The 15715-nt window shown below is 37.9% G+C and overlaps 1 protein-coding gene across 4 annotated transcripts in view; it reads right to left on the reverse strand.

Moving 5' to 3' along the window:
• Window positions 1–15715, reverse strand: part of ckap5 (cytoskeleton associated protein 5) — a 42654-nt gene that overhangs the window by 25336 nt on the left and 1603 nt on the right. For all 4 annotated transcript variants that reach the window (XM_063479010.1, XM_063479009.1, XM_063479008.1 and 1 more), the window contains exons 2-10: window positions 10064–10160; window positions 7238–7431; window positions 3230–3436; window positions 2810–2981; window positions 2567–2699; window positions 2362–2462; window positions 871–984; window positions 656–760; window positions 170–259 (exon numbers count right to left, since the gene is read on the reverse strand). In XM_063479010.1, coding sequence (XP_063335080.1) covers window positions 170–259; window positions 656–760; window positions 871–984; window positions 2362–2462; window positions 2567–2699; window positions 2810–2981; window positions 3230–3436; window positions 7238–7431; window positions 10064–10120 — 1173 coding nt within the window. In that variant the 5' untranslated portion in view covers window positions 10121–10160. The remainder of the gene's footprint in view (window positions 1–169; window positions 260–655; window positions 761–870; window positions 985–2361; window positions 2463–2566; window positions 2700–2809; window positions 2982–3229; window positions 3437–7237; window positions 7432–10063; window positions 10161–15715) is intronic.

Here is a 15715-nt window from a genome sequence, read left to right on the forward strand (position 1 = left end):
TAGTGGGGGTGGTGACAATAACCAAACAGCCTTTTATGGTCGAGGGCTAAAAACTGAACATGCTGATCTATGCTGTTAAGTGAAAGTACACATAACAAGGACTAGAGGTTTTTCAATCAGGTTTACATGCTGAAGTCTGTTGTCAATGAGATGTAAAGAATTTACTCACAGTGAGAAAGATGGCATCAACTGCCTCCTGCAGGGCTTGGACAACCTGTGGCTTTTTTTCCTTGAACTTCTCTAGAATGGTTGGAACCACCTTAAAAGACAGATCTCACATTAGAAAGTAACAAACTGGGCCAGCCTATTCGATGAGATAAACAAACAGGTGATATAAGATGCAAACAAACAGATCAGTTTAAAAGTGCAAAACTTATGACTGCTGTGCAGCATCCAACACTAGAGAAAACTATGATACCTCAATCTGTTATACAGCTTTGCATAATGTTTGTTTGTTTTTATTCCTAATGAATAAAAGGAATTTTTTTAAAAATTAAAATAAAATACATGTTTGTTTTTTTGTTTTATTTCCTAAAGTTGCTATGCTGATCATTTCAGCCTACAGCATACATTTAGTGTTTCAAGGTTAAAGAGAACATTTTCTCCTCTCAAAAATGTGCTGTTATTTAGATCAAGAAAAGGCACTTCAACTTACTTGTCCTGCATATGTTCCAAATTTCTTCCTCAGACCAGTAGCCAGTCCTGCCAGACATTTAGCTGCCATTGAAACCAGCATCACGTTAGCATCTTTCCCTACAACCTAGAACACAGTAAACTTGTCAAGAGACAATCGCGAAACCCAAACCTGTGAGAAAAAAAAAAAAAAAAAAAAGCTTTTTGAAGCCACTCAAGAGTACTTTGAACCTTTACCTTCTTTAGGGCTCTGACAAGGTCTCCATAGTCTCCGTTCTCTAGTTTGGGGTTCTTGGTCAAAGCATCGACAGCCTCCAGTGCCTCTTTTCGTTCCTGCCACTTCTTAGCTTCCTACAATAGACAGAACAAACACACGTTATTAAACAGCATTTAAACTCCACGACTGTACCATCACCTGAACTGAATATTTATTTTAATATGCTAATATTTACAACTAACAAAAACAGGCCTGTTGGTACACAAAAACAACAGAAAAACCAAGGCAGACAGGGGAGCTCAATAACTGTGTCCCAATTTATGAGCTGTGTCCTTCAAAGGATGCATTTGAACGTCAATTACATTACTTCTGTTTATGTTAGAGAAGCAAGTTGTTGTATTTGTCTTTCTTCTTATTAGGCTGTCTTGGTTATATTCTTTAGAAAATGCCCCATTTCAACTACTGCAGCTTGTAACCTTGTCATATAAAAACAGTTTTAACAAGTTGTTCCTAGGGCTGTTCAATATAACGATATAGATCAGATGACGATATGAAAACATCTATCTTTTCATATTACACTATCGTTTGTTTCGTGGTGTCGCAAAATAAACTGTTTACGGCAATATTTTTTCATCGTTTTGATGGTCACTGTAGAATTTCTTAAAGTTCTTTCTTTCTCTTATATTTAGTATAACCACACTACGGACGGACAAGCGGCTGTTTTTATGAGTTGTCGTTAGCAACAACGACGGTAAAACCATCGCGTGGCTCCGCCGTCCGCTTGTTTATTTTCCACATAAACCTTTCACAATAAAGCTGAAGATCCTGTTGAGATTTTTCAAAATAAACTGAATCACGTGAAAAGGTATGTAGAGTGTTTACGGACAAGAAGCTAAAAAGAGCCGTCAGGTGCTAAAAAATAAACCTTAGAACAGGGTTTTCCCCGCATCACGGCATGTAATAAATACTAAAAGAAATTTGTGGCCGTTTCAACTTATGTAACACTTGACTCCAGGTACACGACGCCCAGCTGAAAACAATTCACGCAAGTGACCTGAGATTCAAAGAATTAACAGAAAATGTAAAATTTTTGTGATATATATTGTTGTCGGGGACAATAAATGTCTTATATCGGGATATGAGATTTTGGTCATATTGCACAGCCCTAGTTGTTCCTGTGGCTCTTTTTCCATGTTGTATATAAACACCCCCCTAGGTGGAGTATAAAACATATTGGGAACTCTACTCTTTTCCAGCTTGGATCAGTTGAAAGCAAATGGTAGGGTCAAATTTTGGCATTATCAACATGAATGACTGATCCATTCATTGTACAATTCAGGTTGCTGGTGGTATAGCTGTATTGATGTGAGGGATACTGTCTTTGGGCTCTGTAGTACCAAAAGAAGATATTTTAAATGCGACAGCCTACCTGAGTATTATTGCTGACCATGTCCATTGCCTTATTTTGATGTTTGGGAAGGTTTTTGAACTGGAAAGCTGCGTAAACTTACAATTTTCTCATAGAAGTCTTTGGGCATCTTTGATAGAATTTCCACAGGCTCCAGCAGCTCATAAGGATCCACTGCCACCACCATTTCCTCCCCATCATCTCCTGATTGTTGGGGGGGAGGGAGAAACAGTCAATACCACACTATGACTATCTCCTCTTTATCGAACAACACGCCAGAGAAGCAATTCTCTACTCTATAAACCTACCATCTGACTGTTCTCCTCCTTGAGCCTGTTGCTCCTGAAACTTTGCTTTCAGGTCCTGCTGGGAGCGCAGGAAGCGCGTCTGTTTGGGAGGAGATGAAGGTAGCTTCACCCATTCCTCCTCTAGCTCTTTGAGCTGCAGAAAAAAAAAAAAAAAAAAAGGACAGGTTGATTCAGTTTATCATGACTTGAAATGAACGAAAATTAATGAAACGTGTGCAAAATGTGTATAATAATGGGCCCCACCTGTACAGAATTAATGTTCTGAAGTGAAGGTCTCAAAGCATCTCTGATCCACTTGTAGATCTCTACTGCAAGCAGCTTGGCTTCATCTCTCACAGCTTTCTCTCTAGACTCAAACTGTTTGGGTAAAACCTTCACTACTGGCTTCAATGTTACTATTTTAGACCCAAATTCACTGTGAAAAGACAATTACATGACATTTGATTATTGTCATTTACAGAACTGACACTTACATAGACTGACTTACAGCAATTTGATTCCAGTGGTCAGAAATGAGCAATTTGATCAAACTTAGTCAATGCTTTTTGTTTATTTGGTCTTGTGTGGCAGCTACAGAGTTTTATCCTGACAGGCAACATTAACATGACATACTACATTTGCTGTGTCTATACATTAAAGGATTCTCAGTATAGTTACACTAACCTGAGAGCCTTTCTTAAAGTCTCGATGCACGCCACCACTATCTTGGGGTTCTTGTTGTCCAGTCCTTTGAGCAGCTCGTCCTGAACCACTTCAGCCTTCTCTATCTCAATGTACATAAGACAGATGTCCATACCCAGCTCTTTGGCCCGTGCTTTTGGCTGGTTGAACACTTTGGTCACCACACCAGACACTACCTCACCTGTCGTCCTATAGAGTGACAAAGACAAAAAACAAACAAAAAATGATATAGTAGGGCTGGGCGATATGGCCTAAAATCAATATCACGATAAATTGAGCAGTTAACCTCGATAACGATAAATGGACGATAACCACCCCAAGTGCCAAAAAAACAAACGTTTTTTTTTTTTTTCATTTGATGGGGCTGTGGCAGGCAGCATAGTTCCTCCAGTTATTTTGATAATATTATTCCCCCTAGACCTATTCATTGCAATTATATTATTACCACTTTAAAGGACTGTAAAATGTCACTGAAAATAAATGAAGACAATAGTAGTAACTACTTTTAGTGGTTAAGATTTATTAACTGAACAAAATAAAAAGTGTAGGATACAATATGTAACCATGCTCTCTAAAAAATGTGTATCCCTTGTAAACAAAATAGTTTAATAATAAATATGTTTCACATTGGCTATTCACAAAGTAAACAATGATTGTGCAAATGTAATGCCATCATGGACAAAGGCCTATCTCTGCTAAGGCCTTGAGGTACTATAACTTGTAAACAAATAATGTCACAAACACAAATGTCAATTGAACACAGAAAATCGAATTCGAATTGAATCTCATGGTTGTGCTGCAGGTGGTGGAAGAGGTTGGTTGTGTTACCTTGACTTGACGCAACAGTCTTTTTGCAGAGTTTACATTTAACAATTTTTTGATCAATATCATCCTTGTTGAATCCAAAATGTTGCCAAACGATTGATGATGCATTTTTTTTGTTAACAAGCGTCTCCTCTTCCTCCTCCACCAGCTCTACCTCCGTCGCTGCTGCTTCAACATTTAAATCGTCCTCCATTTGTTCACCCGTGTCTCGTCTTGTTACAGGTAGTAGAGTCATGTGACTCCACCCCGTCAAGTCTGTAACGTAGCACAGCGTCTTAAAGGGACATGAACATCGCCAACCTGCACATGCCTTTTCTTTTTTTTTTTTTTAAATACCGAATTTACCAACATGGGCAAAATGACGTCGATGAGAGTCATAAATTTCGGTAACGATAAATTTTTGATATATCGCCCAGCCCTATGATATAGGCATATACATAGATAGATATACAAGTTCATGATAGCATGCTAGCAGAATTAAAAAGACAGAAGTTAAACTGTGTCCACACTTAACACAACCAGCTTAAAAGAAAAAAATAAATAAATTCACAAGTGACTTGTGGCCATAATTACCTCTCCATAAGGAGTAGTGTGTGATCCAATAGCACGCTTTCATCAGTGCTACTACTGCTTAATAAAGAGTTTAGCTGCTTTACTGCTACCTTTGTTATTCTTTAATAACTTGACTCCAAAACTTTTGAATACCAAAAAAGGATCTTCGCAGCCACCAGTGCTACCCCTCAGCTTCCAAATATGTTACGTTTTTGTGTTACGTTTAGAGCTGGGCGATAGAACGATAACGATATGTACTGCGAAATAACTTTTTCTCGATAGAAAAATTAAACTACTGCGATAGGCCTCATCTCTCTTGTCCTCTTAAAAAAAAAAAAAAAAAAAAAAAAAAAAAGAACAGCCAATTCAAATTAAGTAGCGCAGAGCCGAACCAATCACAGCCGCAGCGTCACGTCACGTGACTTGTTACGTACAGCACAAGTGCCAAGGCGCACATGTGTATTTGTTTTTGCAGCCGGGCTGCCCGGGTAATGGAGGAAATGAGTTTGCCGACTAGAGAAAAATCAACTGAGAGCGTGAGCGAAGGTTACCGAAGAAAAAACCGATGATGGTTCCAATGCCGGAGAGCTTATCGAACGGAAGGGCCATAGAAGTTCCGTAGTGTGAAGGTATTTTGGTTATTTCAAGTCTGACAAAAAACAGAGTAGCGCGCACTGTAAATTGTGCCGAAAGCAAGTCTGGAAATACAATAAACCGGTGCATGCTCAATCTCTGACTGAAAGCACTAATTCGTCATTCGGCTTTTGTCAGACTAAAGTCACTGTTAAAACTGTTTGAAAAGCTAAGCTATACAACAAGGAGAGATTGAGAATTTCCTTTTAGTTCTCAGTTTATTTGATATTGACAAAAGTTAGTCAATTTTGTCTGTTCTTCTGTTAAACGAACTAAGATTTATTTTTAGAATTAAAATGTTGTTTCTAAGTGGAATTGACAATTTAGTAGTCTGTTTTGTTTGTTCTATTTTGAAACTTAAACGCTTTAGCGGCTGCCTTTTGTGTAGTTTGCAATATTTGCCTTTATTTTTTATCTGAAACTGAAGTCTCATGTTCCTTAAGTACATCTACCCTGTTGAACTTATTATGGGAAATAAATATTTAAATCAAAACAAGCTGCAGATTATTTCACATTTTACTTGTGAGCGACGGCACATTTAAATCTTACAAATATAGTTATTTGGCTTATATCGTGATATATATCGTTATCGCCAGAAATGAAAAAAACATATCGTGATATGAAAAAATCTTATATCGCCCAGCTCTAGTTACGTTTTTGTTTTGTTTGTTTTTAAAAAACACATTTTTTCACCAGGTGCTCAAAATTATAACGACATAGCAGGAACATAAAAATATGTCCCCCCAACACCATAGGGAAATGAGTAGTACTGCAGCTATTGATTATTTTAATCAATTAATCTATTGATTATCCAATCTATTAATTGAGTAATCCAATAAAAAGAAAAATATTTGTCATATTAATGAGCAATAATAACTATTCAAAAGAGAAAAAAAAAATCTAAATAATTGCTCATTGCAATTTATAAAATAGAAAACAATGTTTTTTTTTTATTTCATCCTTCAGCGTGTGTGTGCTGCCTGTGTTTAACTTTGTAATTTTTGTAACTGTGTCACACTTGCTGCTGCCTCTCCTGGCCAGGTCTCCCTTAAAAAAGGGTTTTTTTAATCTCAATAGGATCTTCCTGGTTAAATAAATAAATAAAATAAAAATAATTAAACATGCATGCTGTACATGTTCAATGAAATTGTTAAAAGCCTCATTTTATCCTGACATTCATGCCTATGATGAATGTATATAAACATCTGACTACAAATGTACTTACACCTTTTCATCAGAAATTTTCACAAAATCATGTGGTACAATTTCTAGGGCTATATCACTCACTACAGATAGGACTGCAGTTAGCGATGTGAGGGATTAGCCAAACAAACAATGACACTTTACTAACCAACACCAGCAATACAGTTTCTTAAAAACTACTATTAATTGTCATTAGAGCACCACAATACAGACTGTTGCCCTCAAATCATATTAATGCCTTAAATCAATGCTGTAAAAATCTGACCCTCAAATAATGTGTTTAATTGCTTACAGCAAAAACTAATACCCAGCAGATTTCTGTATTGAATTTCAGCATTATGTACTCTGTTCTGTGGTCACAAACACCGTTTTTCTGGCAAAACAAAAGTAAAAACTTTGTACTGTTTCTGCAATTCAAGATAAATGCAGGCTAATGGCAACAAAGTAAGTCTACATTCTGATGAACAATTTTATTTTCATTAGATTAACAGAAACTCTACAGACTAGGTCCAAAGCTGGTGTTAGCAAGGGAAAAACTAATAACCATTAAGCACCACCAATTTAACTGGTACCACCTTTGAGTCCAGTTTACCTTTATACATTAATTGAATCACAAGGCAAACCACTGTTGTTGCAGTGCAACCCAACACTTTCCAGCAAGGCAACAGACTATGTAAAACCAAGAAAGCCTGTTTTTTGTTTAGAGGCACAGTAGCGGGCTTTTCCAGACTTTTAAAAGAAATTGCAGAAGAAACTCTTGTTGTTACTGTTACTTACTTTCCAGCAAAGTGGGCATTCTCAATGAAGGCAAGGGCTGCCTCCAGACCTTTGAGCTGAGCCACTGCATTCGAGTCTGTGACAAACTTCTTAATCAGTCCCAGGTACTTCCCCCATTCTGGACTCTTTTCATCTTCTATCTTCTGGAACAATTTCAGTGCTTCTTCATAACCATTCAGGCGGGCTTTCCAAATCTGAATGAAACACACTGAGAATTAGTGTTGTCACCATATTTTACTTCCAACTTTCATACATTGTTTGGACAATAATGCTAAATGATGCAAAAGGGTAAAAGATACTCAAGACAACTTATATTGACAAAACATTTGTTTTGCAATCCCAAGATCAAATAGTCTTAAAACATCACACATTGATCTCACATGTTGCTTTTGGTAAAAAAAAAGAAAAAAAAAAAAACCAAATTAGATAAATCATGTATCACCAGTAAGCCTAAAACTAAAAATACAACATGAATCCTTGAAGTCTGACATGTCTTATCAATTTAAATGATAAAACATTCTAAATGATAGTAATTCTAAGAGGCAGACAGGATTCTCCAGAATCCCAAAAAGTTGATTCTTATGCAGCGTTTTCAATGGGAGAAACATTTGTCACTCATTCGACTTCAGTCTCATGCATCACAAGACTTCATCTAACTCAACATGAATTCCATTATGCTGGGAGATGATGGAATGGTGATGCCAATGCTTAGCTTGAGGCTTCATAAGAGGGCCTCACTAAGCAGTGTGTGATGCAAAGTGGCTCCATCCATATTTGCTACTACTGCTTGGTTTTTGTCAATTCACTCTTGTAAAGGGGGGAAAAAAGAGCAAGAAAGTACAGCTTGTGTTGATGTAGTGATATGGTATAAAATCACGATGAAAAACCATTCAAATATTCCTATTCAGTCATGCTTTCACAAACAATAAACTAAATGGACATACACAGTGTTTCAAGCTTCTGCGCAGGTGAACTGCCTTAAGAAAAATCTCAGACATCAGTTAGAAAGTGTATATCCTTGTATGCTCCATATGCCTATTAAATCTACTGTAGGCAAAGTGATTGCTGGCTTTTCAGTCAAGCTTATTTGTGAGCTAAAAGAGAATAACAAAGGAAAAGGGTGCAGTTTCGTTTTAGCTTTAGAAAGTTGGATTGCTCACATTCTCTGTATAGTCCACAACACCACAATGGCATTCCCGCCCATGTTAAACACAAAAGCACTAATCACATTGAGTTCAGGGCGTGGTTCATTTAAAAGCCTTTTGTTTGGTATACAAAAAAAAAATAAAAAAATAAATAAATTAATTAATTAATTAATTGTGGCTCTCATGCTCGGGGGGGGGGGGGGGGGGGGGGGGGGGGGGACACTTCTATATCTATATAAAACATATTCCAGCTGATTATGCTAACCATGTCCAGTGGTTCATTTGCTTGAGTAGCTGTATCATCTTCCAGTGGCTACAACCAGAATAAAACGGAGGCTTAATCTCCAGCATAGTCCAGATTCCAAATCTAACAAGGTGAACCATTTTAATTATATGATCATTTTTTCCCCACATCAGTCAATACTGATTTACACTATTGGTCAGATGTTTTAGAACACCCCAATTGTTTTAGTTATTTATTGCAATTCAAGTCGTTCAAGTCCAATGAATAACTTGAAATGGTACAAAGGTAAGTGGTGAACTGCCAGAGGTTAAAAAAAAGGTAAGGTTACCCAAAACTGAAAAATAATGTACATTTCAGAAATGTGTTAAAGAACAAACTAGAAAACTAAATTCTTTGGTTCTTTCCAAAGAAATAAAAGCCCCTTTAACATTAGTAGCTACTCGGATCGAACCACCACACATCGCCACAACTCGACAGGTTTTCCAGTACAAAATAATACTGCCTTGAGTACGTGACTGTCGACATAGCAACGTGTCTGAACGTCCTGCGACATAATTAATATGCGACACGAATGCTACAACAAAGGTGGACTTCGAGGCAAGAATATAGCTGCTGCTTGGCCTGTGACTTTTCGTCAGACTCAAGGACCATATTATTGTTTGGGGGGGGTTTTGTAGTCATTTCCCCGTTGCTGGGTTACCAAAATGAGCGTTTTGATTTTCATGAATAAGATGTTCTCATGACTCATCGTGTGACGCTACTGACCAGCCAATCGGTGGCATCCAATCTGACGACGTCAGATTTTAGTACCTGCTTGGATCACTTGGAACCCCAGGCAAGCAGGTACTAAAATAAGTACCTGGTACCAGGTACAATAACCTAATGGGAAAACTGTTGCGAACCGTACGGAGTCCATTCAAGTAGGTACTAATGTAAAACGGGCTATAGTAGCTATTAATACACAAAAACCCCACTTAAAAAAAACATCCTTCACATATTCACATTTCTAAAGTACCGGGGCATACAGCTGCAGTACCCCAAAAAGTTCCCCTAAGCTGCGTGTGTCAACCCAACCTGAATTCGAAACAACAACATTGCAGATGTAGAAGCAGAGCAACTGTGGACAGAAGTTTCAGCAGAGTGGAGGTAGTTCATAAGACATTACAGGATGACTCCAACCTCAGCAACAGGACCACTCTCAGCACTGAGCAAATGTGTTTGGTCTTGAGTGACAAAACGTTTCTCCCACTGAAAACGCTAATTCCAGATGAACAATAAACTTTTTATAATTTCCTTACATAGATCAAGACAAATTGTGAAATAACTTTTATTAAAAATCAAATATCAAGTAAAAGAGCTGTGTGGAAACATTTACAAATATTTTTGAAGGAAAAAATAAATACATTCACAGAGGACAAGCATAAATGAGAGGCTCACCTTGTGTTCACATTTCTGGTCAATGGGGAGCTTCATCCACTCGCTCTCGTCCCCCATGGTGGCTGCCTGGGGACTCAGCTTCCCCAAAGGTACACTACTGAGGTGTGGGACACACACACACACACACACACACACACACACACACACACACACACACACACACACACACACACACACACACACACACACACCATTTACACGGCATGTCAAAAAAAAAAAAAATAATAATAAAATTAAAGTCCTTGTTATCCGGATATCCTAATTAATCTGGGAAGCCTCTAACTTTGTAAGCTAACCAGCAGTTATGATAAGTGGGACTTTTACACCAACATCAAACCAACACCAAAGTGCACCAGTTATAATAATACGTATAAGTTTCTTGTGCACACTGGAAGCCTAAAGCGGTTTACTTGCACCATCATCTGAAGATTCTTGGCTGGCTCTTTGAATTTCTTGATAATACTTCACACTCCAGTTGTTCACACTTGGAAATGCTGTGATAACCTTGTAGATACATGTTCTGCTTTGTGAGCATGAACTCTTTTTCTCAAATCTAAAACTAATTTCTTTTTTTGGCATGTTTTTTCTCAAGTGAGAGCTCAAATTCTTGCTGAAGTTTTTATATAATGTATACATTGGAAGAAACCCCTCAGTTTTAACTCAAATTTACAAGCTTAGAGCATTATGAAGGTAAAGCACATCACTGACCAGTTGAGTGTGGCAATGCTTAATTTAAAAAATAAAAAAAAAAGTCAGCTTGGGGGGGGGGGGGCAAACCCAGAAGAAAGCTAGAAGTTTATAAATTCAATATATCTGGACCGAAGTAAACAAACTAAGTGTGAAAACATCCTTAGTGTAGAATTACTCTCTCTTCTAACTGACAACCAACCTGTAGGGTATAAGCACAATATTCAACGTCACACCTTCGACTTCCAGCTTCAAATTCATGACCCTACCTGACAATCCAGATCCACAACACTATTCTCACACACTTCTCTTAAAATTATACCTACTCTTATCTCTCATCACATAAGAATATATCACATCAAGAATAGCTTGAATCCACCTCCAATGCATCTGGCCTTGCTTGTATTCAACCTGGTCTCCTGCACACACACAATTCATCCATCTTCCCTCTCTCCATTACATCAGCCAGATCTCTCCCTATACCAGTCATCCTGGTATAAATTTTTTATGTGACAAAAATATCATAGCAATCTATACTCTACCAATGCCATCTGTTTACATTCCTTTGCACATACACAAGACAAGCCTGGGCATGTCTGACAACAAGAGCCAGTCAGCCTCAAATTACAATTTAATACCTTTATTAAAAAATAAATATATTTTTAAAAAAAACGAGGTGGGGTGGGGCAGGGCCTATTTTAGCAACCTCTAAAAAGCAAAAAGTAAACAAATGACTCAAGCGAACATCTTAGTTGAAGTCCATATGACAGAAAAAGCAAACAGTGGTTCAGAAACAATGTGGTAGATAGTGGGCTTTAAGCAACTGGTTAAAAATGTATTATGACCATCTGCTAATGTATCTAGAGTGGATAATGTTGTATAGTTCGATCGCCTCATCTTCCCACTGTACAGTCAACAGTTAGAAATAGATGTAGCAGGATTCTGAGAAAGAAAAACAAAAAGGAAAGGAGGAGTAAGTACAGCGTAGTGTTCTATGCTAATGACAGCTAATGGTAACTGTCATTTGATAGCTACTAAAGTTGGGAAAAAGAGACTTACAGTACATTTGCCCATTGATAATTAATTTAGCAATTGAGGTCACGCCCAAACAGACACCATTATCATGGTCCAGATCAGTTGAGGCACTTGGTTTTGGGTTAAAAAGTGAATGTACATAGTGTAGTTATTTCTTTGGCTAGATGAAGCACCAAACTCCACTGGGAAACGCCCAGAGATTCAATTTAATTTCAATGCAATTTTATTTATATAGTACCAAATCATGGAAAATGTATGCTATGCCATCTAATGCTAAGGGAAAGCATGCATAATTTAAGTTTAATTAGTCCTAACACAGAATCTTGTGGAACTCCTTCAATAACCTAAGTGTGTGAAGAGGACTCTCCATTTACATGAACAAATTGGAGTCTATTAGGTAGATGTGATTCAAACCACTACAGTGCAGTATCTTTAATACCTATAGCATGCTCTAATTACTGTAATAAAATAACAGTCAACCGTATGAAATGCTGCACTGAGGTCTAGCAGGACAAGCACAGAGATGAGCTCACTGTCAGATGCAAAAAGAAAATAATTTGGAACCTTCACTAATATGGTTTCTGTAGTGTGATGAGCTCTGAAACTCTTCAAATAAACCATTCCTCTGCAAGTAATCAGTTAGCCGTTTTGCAACTACACTTTCAAGAATTTTTTAGATAAAAAGGAAGGTTGGAAATTAGCTTTCTCTGAAAGGTAGATGGGCTCTCTCTAGATTATAATGTTTAATGTTGATAATGCATGATGCATGCACAGTTAAGCTGCATGATCCATTATTGAAGAATACGATAAATGGTTCAAAATGCTTTTATTAGTTATTGACATTTTCCATTAAAGGATTCTCAAAGTTAACTTACAGCGTCCCTGTTGTTAAGAAATTCATGAAGTCATTACTAGTTAAGGTTGAAAGAATGATGGCTCAACAGAGCTCTGACTTTTTGTTAACTTGGCTTAGCTACCATGGCATCACTCATTGGTTTCTTAAGTCCTTAGGGCGATTTGTCCGTTTTTGAGAGCAGGGCTCTATGATGCAAGTTAGGCTTAATATGTGTAGCATTTCATGTCCCCTTTCAAGCTCAGGTCCTCTACCCAAGTCCTGGAATCTTGAGGGTCCTGCGTAGCATCATTGCTGTTCCTAGGACTGCGCTCCTCTGGACAGAGATCTTGGGTGTTGTTCCTGGGATCTGCTGGAGACACTTGTCCAGCTTGGGGTCAATGCGCTGATTACCACTGGGAGCACTGTTGCCTTCACATCTTCTCAAGCTCTTCCCTCAGCCTGTGGTACTTTTTTCAAGCTTCTCATGATCCTTTGTTGCTTTCACTTAGTATAGCGACATCAATTACAGTTGCCTTCCTCTGTTTATCCACAAATATTATGTCCGGTTGGTTAGCCAACATCAGTTTGTATTTGGAAGTCCCACAGGACCTTAGCTCGGTCATTCTCGACAACCCTAAAGAGCATGTCCCAGTTTAACATCACGACTTCCAGGCCATACTCGACACAGTCGTTTCCACAACACTGCTTTTCTCCTGAGGTCCCCAGAACTGTTGAAAGGAATGGCTTATTCAAAGGCTCTGGAGGTCTCTATATACACACATAAAGTTTTGTCAAAAAGTTCACCGAACTCTGATATGCACTGAATGTTTTTGTTCATCAAGTGGTTGAACTTAGCGTGGCTGTTGGCTTCATTTCTATTGGTGATGCAAAGGCATGTCACAGCACAGATGCTGTGCAAGAACTCCTTGCTGACACGATTACGCTGTACTTTGCTTAATTCAGCAGGAAACCGTTATCGTGCGACACATGCAATAGAAATTAATGGGTTTCAGAGCCTATGTGAAAAGGTCTTCAGGCTACTGAATTTGGGGTGAAACTAGAGCTGGGCGATAGAACGATAACGATATGTATTGCGAAATAACTTTTTCTCGATAGAAAAATTAAACTATTGCGATAGGCCTCATCTCTCTTGTCCTCTTAAAAAAAAAAAAAAAAAAAAAAAAAAAAAAAGAAAGAACAGCCAATCCAAATTAAGTAGCGCAGAGCCGAACCAATCACAGCCGCAGCGTCACGTGACTTGTTACGTACAGCACAAGTGCCAAGGCGCACATGTGTATTTGTTTTTGCAGCCGGGCTGCCCAGGTAATGAAGGAAATGAGTTTGCTGACTAGAGAAAAATCAACCGAGAGCGTGAGTGAAGGTTACCGAAGAAAAAAAACAGATGATGGTTCCAATGCCGGAGAGATTGTCGAACGGAAGGGCCATAGAAGTTCCGTAGTGTGAAGGTATTTCGGCTATTTCAAGTCTGACAAAAAAACAGTACTGTAAATTGTGTAAACAGAGTACTGTAAATTGTGCCGAAAGCAAGTCTGGAAATACAATAAACCGGTGCATGCTCAATCTCTGACTGAAAGCGCTAATTCGTCATTCGGCTTTTGTCAGACTAAAGTCACTGTTAAAACTGTTTGAAAAGCTAAGCTATACAACAAGGAGAGATTGAGAATTTCCTTTTAGTTCTCAGTTTGATATTGACAAAAGTTAGTCAATTTTGTCTGTTCTTCTGTTAAACGAACTAAGATTTATTTTTAGAATTAAAATGTTGTTTCTAAGTGGAATTGACAATTTAGTAGTCTGTTTTGTTTGTTCTATTTTGAAACTTAAACGCTTTAGCGGCTGCCTTTTGTGTAGTTTGCAATATTTGCCTTTATTTTTTATCTGAAACTGAAGTCTCATGTTCCTTAAGTACATCTACCCTGTTGAACTTATTATGGGAAATAAATATTTAAATCAAAACAAGCTGCAGATTATTTCACATTTTACTTGTGAGCAACGGCACATTTCAATCTTACAAATATAGTTATTTGGCTTATATCGTGATATATATTGTTATCGCCTGAAATGAAAAAAACATATCGTGATATGAAAAAATCTTATATCACCCAGCTCTAGGTGAAACCCTCCATGCATTGTAAGGAGCTTCATTGTCCTGATGTCAGTGGCGTCCATCTCCTCCTTTGACCAGCTTATTATCCCAGCGGGGTGTCTAATCACTGGCAGAGCGTAGGTGTTGATTGCCTAGATCTTGTTCTTCCCATTCAGCTGACTCCTTAGGACTTGCTTTACTCTCTGCAGGTATTTGGTGATTGTGGCTTTCCTAGCAGCCTCTTCACAATTCCTATTTGGCTGTGGGATTCAGAGGTCATTGTAGCTGCCCTCAATGTCTCTAATGCTGTAGCCATTTCCTTCTGGTAGAAGAGTCGCTTCAGTTCTGACTGCTCCCTCTCTAAATTCACAGCCTTTGCCATGACACAAAATCATATTCTGTACAGTATATAGCCAAAGTTTTAACAATGTGAGTATATGGCTAAAACCTTTGCTAGCTTTGAGGCATCCACTGGTGACACTTGGGCACTCTCTGACAACATTTCCTCCTCTGATTCAAACCATCACAAATTCCACCACCAAAATATCACTGTTACATTTACAATGGAACTGAATGCAAAAATCCTAATTAATCATGTTTGTATGATCTATTTAATAACTGTTCTCTGAAAAATGTGTCCTGTTAAAGGGAAATTCATATAAATATATATGCAACAAGGCCAACCAAATAAAATATCTACCGTTTCCACACTTTTCAGTCCAAACCACTTAGCACCACTTTCTTAAATCCTGACAGTTGCTTTTTAATGCTGAAAGAGAGCTTTACTGTAGCACAATCTGGCTGATGAAAACCACAAACCACTTTAATGGAGTTGCAATATTCATGCTGACTTTAATATACCACACATTGGCATACAAGAAAAAACAAGGGCAATGGCACACTTGAGCATGTGACACAGTTACCTTCTAAATTCAATACAGGGATGTGTCAGGATCTGACAGTAAATAACGTTTTGTGTTATGCACATCGT

This window comes from Pelmatolapia mariae, linkage group LG7 (assembly GCF_036321145.2).
Source record: "Pelmatolapia mariae isolate MD_Pm_ZW linkage group LG7, Pm_UMD_F_2, whole genome shotgun sequence".
Taxonomy (NCBI): domain Eukaryota; kingdom Metazoa; phylum Chordata; class Actinopteri; order Cichliformes; family Cichlidae; genus Pelmatolapia; species Pelmatolapia mariae.